General features: G+C 32.3%; 1 protein-coding gene across 1 annotated transcript; it reads left to right on the top strand.

Moving 5' to 3' along the window:
* The first annotated feature begins 431 nt into the window (after nucleotides 1-431).
* Nucleotides 432-2,175, top strand: LOC112511412 (ethylene-responsive transcription factor RAP2-4-like). Its single transcript, XM_025117016.1, has one exon. The coding sequence runs from the start codon at nucleotides 941-943 to the stop codon at nucleotides 1,928-1,930; it is 990 nt and encodes a 329-aa protein (XP_024972784.1). The 5' UTR covers nucleotides 432-940; the 3' UTR covers nucleotides 1,931-2,175.
* Nucleotides 2,176-5,313: the final 3,138 nt, after the last annotated feature.

Raw genomic sequence — 5,313 nt, 5'->3', positions numbered from 1 at the left:
AAACACCCCATTGATTTTTTTTATTTTAGAATGTTTTTTTTACTAATAAAAAACTCGTATTGAAACTGTTTTAATTATTTTATTTTAAGAAAATTCGAGAAAGTAAAAGAATGAACGGGTTTTTAGTGAATACAAACTTCAAAGCAATATCCATCTACAGAAACTTTAACCGCCAGCTGTCCGGTTATCACGCGCACCTGTCGCCTTCTAAACCACGTGTCATCTCCTCATTGGTGAAATCTGACTATGACATCATTGACAGCAAAGCACAGATGAACCTAGTGACTGTAGTTACAAATAATCCTCCAAAAAAATATAAATAATTTAACCATGGTTAACAATACTGGTTTAAACCCATGTGGGGTCCCCATATCCACATCTCTATTAAACCCACACCCACCCTCCAACCATTTCACATTCAAACAAATCACAGGTGAGATTCAGAGAGCTTTTCTCTCACACACACACACACTAAAACACACACACACACACTAAAACACACACTTAAAAGATTTCTTGAGGATTTTCTTTAATTTCATCATCTTCTCCCCCCTCTGAATTCCCCCCCTTCTGTGTTTCCCTTTCTGTAAATCATCTGGTCTTCGTTAAGAAAAGAATTGGAATTAATTTGACTTTTTTTCATGGATTTTTCAAGAACGGAAAAGCAAACTTGATTTGGGATCTCTTTCTTCAACCAGGTGTTTTCAGAATAGCGATCCATCGTTTTTTAGTTGGGTTCTATTTCCATCTCATTTATTTTCAATTTTTGTTTATAAATCTTCACAATTTCATCAAAATCACACCTTTTTAGGGCTTAGTTTCGTCCCTGTAAGGTTGATTTCTTCAGAAAAAAAGGTTTGATTATTTGGAAAACCTTCAATTTTTCTGGGTTTTGTTTATTTTCTTTTTGAAAATTAAAAAAGAAAAGAGAAGAAGATTAATGACGTCAGCAACAATGGAGTTCTGGGATACCGTTGGTTTTCAGCACTCGTCGTCGTCGACGGTGGCCGGCGGTGAGCTCATGGAAGCACTTGAACCTTTTATCAAAAGTGCTTCACCAGATTACCGAAGTACCCTCTCTTCTACTTCTCCTTCTACTTCTTATTCATACCCTTCTTCGTCTTTTTCTCCATCTTTTTCTCCTCCATCTTCTTCTACACAACAACCATTCGGATCGTACCCGGATTGTTACTCCAATGGGTTTTCTATTCAAGACCCGTTTGGTTACGAACAACCCGGATCTTCAGTCGGGTTGAACCAACTTACCCCATCTCAGATCTACCAGATCCAAGCCCAGATCAACTTGCCATTGCCAACCAATGGAACCAGCTTGAACTACTTGAGTCCGAAACCCGTACCCATGAAAAAAGTCGGGTCACCTCCGAAACCAACGAAGCTTTACAGGGGTGTGAGACAAAGGCACTGGGGAAAATGGGTCGCGGAGATCCGTTTACCCAGGAACCGTACCCGGCTTTGGTTGGGTACTTTTGATGTGGCTGAGGAAGCCGCTTTGGCTTACGATAACGCCGCGTACAAGCTGCGTGGTGAAAACGCGCGGCTTAACTTTCCTCACCTCCGTCACCACTGGTCACAGATCGGCGGCGAGTGCAGCGACTACAAGCCGTTACATTCTTCTGTCGACGCCAAGTTGCAGGCGATTTGCCAGATCTTGGCGGAGGGGAAGAGCATCGACGGTTGTAAAAAGTCACGAAGGTCATCGGCGGCAAAGCCAAAGACGGTCGTGGAGCAGGCTGAGGTTGTGAAGGTTGAAGGATCGGAGAGTGAAGGCATTTCCGGTTCCGGCGACTCTTCACCGTCGTCGGAACTGACGTTTCCGGAGTTGACGGTGGAGGAGAGCGCGTGGTGTGATTCCGAGAATTTTTCATTGGAAAAATGCCCGTCGTATGAGATTGATTGGGGTGCGATCTAGCAGTGTTCGTTTATTTCTTGTTTTGGTACATCTGGTACAAGTCTTAGCAGCGATAAATGTCTATTTTGAAGGGTATATTTGTAATTTGGTAGGGAAGTGGGAGTTGCTGCAATCGAGTTTTTGGCAATTGCAGAGCTTGGACTTCGTTTTTTAGTGGGTAGTTTGGTAAATTCTGTTGGTTTGGCTAGTGGTTTTTTCTTGGCCAAATTCCATGTTGGAGTATTAATTAATTACTTAGTTTGTACCATTTCATGTGTCTTTTGGTGGTAGTGTTATATTATCTTCTTCATTTTGCAATTATTAATTAATCATTTATTAAAAAGATAAAATAATAAAAAGTATTCAAGTAATATGAAAAATGATAATATATTTATACTATATTATAAAGTATTTGATAAAAAAATTCAAAAATCATTTTTTATACATAGTATTGTTTATTGATATATATTACTTAAAATTCAAAATTACAAGCAAATTATGTGTAAATATAACTTATTAAAGCTTAATATTTGAATTCGTATAACCAATTTCAGATAAATATAATCAAATAGAGAATAAATATTTTATTTTAAATATAAAAAAATTAAAATATAATTAAAATAATTATTGATTTTTAACAAAATACTTAATTATAAATAAAAATGAATTAATAAAATACACAAAAAATTAGAAATTTTAAGTAGTTAGTCCGAAACTAATAACAATATTTTTTATTTTTATGATATTTTCATATTTATATTTTATTCAAAAACAAAAACATTATCGTTTTCTTAAAACCACATAAAAACTGTATTATAACATCGACTAAGACAAAAAAAAAAAAATGAAACACTAAGATCAAGATGTAACTCGTATTGTACGTGTATTCTTCTAGTTTATCTAAAATACAATAGGCTGGGGTTGGTTTAATTAAGAGACTAAGGTTCATATATAAGGGGTGTTTACTAGATGTTTACTCTTATTTATATGATAAGCGTTAATCATGGTAAGAGACAAAAACTCTCATTTATCGGGTAAGACTTTCGGTCCTTGCTTTCGCTTTTATTGGGTAAGATTCTTGGTCCTTGTCATATACATCCAGTAAGGTAATGTAACTTAGTAAACACTTATTCAGGTAAGCGTTTGATAAACGGCCGCTAAATCTATTTAGAAAATTTGAAAAAACTCATTTGAAAATGTATATGGGAACCGTTAATAATATTTAATTATGTATGCATATTTAAATACATTTCCAACAAATTCTATATTTTAAAAAAAAATTTGAGCAATTTTGTGCTTTAATAGATTTTGTAAGATGGAGAAAGTAGGAGAGATAACATGTCTCTATAATAAAGAACTCTACAAAAACGATTAACATGAGATAGGAATGATATTTTTAATATTCCACCAATAAAAACATTGAAACAAAATGTTTGGAAGATAAATAATATTTTATTAAATGTTCGAAATATTTTATTAAATGTTCGAAATATTTTATTAGTATAATTACTATTTTACTTTTTGTTTATTATGACAGTAACTTGGATATAATTTATTATTTTAATTAAAAACTAATTATAGTTTTTCTTGTTTTTAAGTTCCATATATTGAAATAAAATTTTTATTTTGCTAATTTCAATTCGGAAAAAGGAAAACTGAAAAAGAAAGAAACACGATCTTAATCCAAGATTTATCCTTTTATCATTCTATATTTTGTATTCGGGGTTTTGGTTTTTATGTCCCCCCTTGTATTTTTTTATTATAATTAATAAAAATCAACATGGGGATGAGACACTTAGCTTGAATAGATTCTAAACTCTTTAAAAATCGCATGTTTCGTTGTTTCATTGACTTAAAAAAAATAGGCTTAGAAACATTTTTTTTAATTTCCGTACAGGGCATCAAAAATCTTAGGACCAACCCAAATTAAAATGCCATTATACAATAAATAAAGTATAAATACATAAATCTCAAATTTGAAGGATCAACTGGTCATTTAAGAATCAAAATCAGATTTTTTTTCTAAACATTATACTACTGATTTTAAGTTGTAGTAACTAGAGTTCATAATAAAAGACGTATTTAAGTAAAATAACTGTATCAATATCCATGCCTCATAGTAAACGTTTATTCAAATAAGAAAATAGTTTCTATTTGCGTTAAATTGATTTTAACTAGTTCAATTTTCGATTCAAATTCAAGTTCGGTTTTGAATTTTTTTTAATTCGAACGGGTCGATGATTTGATTTTGTCTGCATTAAATCCACAACTTGTTTATGCATTTATCGTCTTCATTACTACTCATAAAGTAGATGTTGATGATAGTAGAAGACTCATTAGATGCACGTGTTTTCAAACTGTTGTTGTCAGGTAAAAGTAGAAACACATTTATCTCTCACTTTTATGTCATTTTACATTGTCATCTAATTTATTTGCCAAAATCTAATTGTTTAGACAATTGTTATCTTATCAGCTAGTTTGCTAAACATAACCTAAACAAGTCATGCTTATTTTCAATTGGAAACGTCTTGTTCATTTTCGATTTGTGCCTTTTGTATGATAAACATACAGTTATCATAGTTTCCTAGTCAGTAATCTTTTATTCCGTTTATAATCATTGTTGATTGTTGATAGAAAAACTATTGGTCTTCGTCTCCTCTACTATATGAGATCTTTAATGCATCTCCGATTGATTCTCTGTAGTTAAGAAAATGGAGATTTGGGGATTTTGGACAAATTTTTGAATCAACGAATTCTCCAAAACTTTTTTCAAAATGGAGAAAATATGCAAAAAAAAAAAAAAAATGTGAAATTCTCCAAATTTGGAGAATTCTTTGTAAGTCCCAAAGTTGATCAATCTTCAATAAAGCTTCAATAATCCATGACAGATATGATAATCTTGTAAGAATATTATGGAGATGAGAGAAAAAGTCAAACCTAGTCAATGCTTTATTAACTCTCAAACTTTACGTAATATTACAAATGAGCTTCCTACACTAAAAATTACAAAGGACAAAATCTATTTATAGGGTCAAAGTTCAACGTTCTAGTCAAAGTCAAACTATATACACAAAGTCAAACACGATGTTTATTTAATTATAGACAATAGTAACTTTCAAGACGAATACAATTTTAACACTAAAAATTCAGTCCTAACATTCTCCCCCTTTGTATTCAGACTTGAAAGAATTTACGCACTTTGAATCTCGTTTCAACTTTGTCTCTTTAAGCTCTTTATGACTTCTTCAAAATCTTCAAAACAATCTTTACTTTGAAATCTTCAGATGATCGTTAGTTGAGAAAATCTTCTAACATTCTCCCCCTCGAATGCAGAACAACAACGATCTTCTCTTTTGACAATGTAGAACAAAATCTGCAACGATCTTTAAAAATGGTTTTCAAGA

Source organism: Cynara cardunculus (genome assembly GCF_001531365.2).
Source record: "Cynara cardunculus var. scolymus isolate 2C chromosome LG 4, CcrdV1, whole genome shotgun sequence".
Classification (NCBI taxonomy): domain Eukaryota; kingdom Viridiplantae; phylum Streptophyta; class Magnoliopsida; order Asterales; family Asteraceae; genus Cynara; species Cynara cardunculus.
This window is presented reverse-complemented; position numbering and strand designations above follow the sequence as displayed.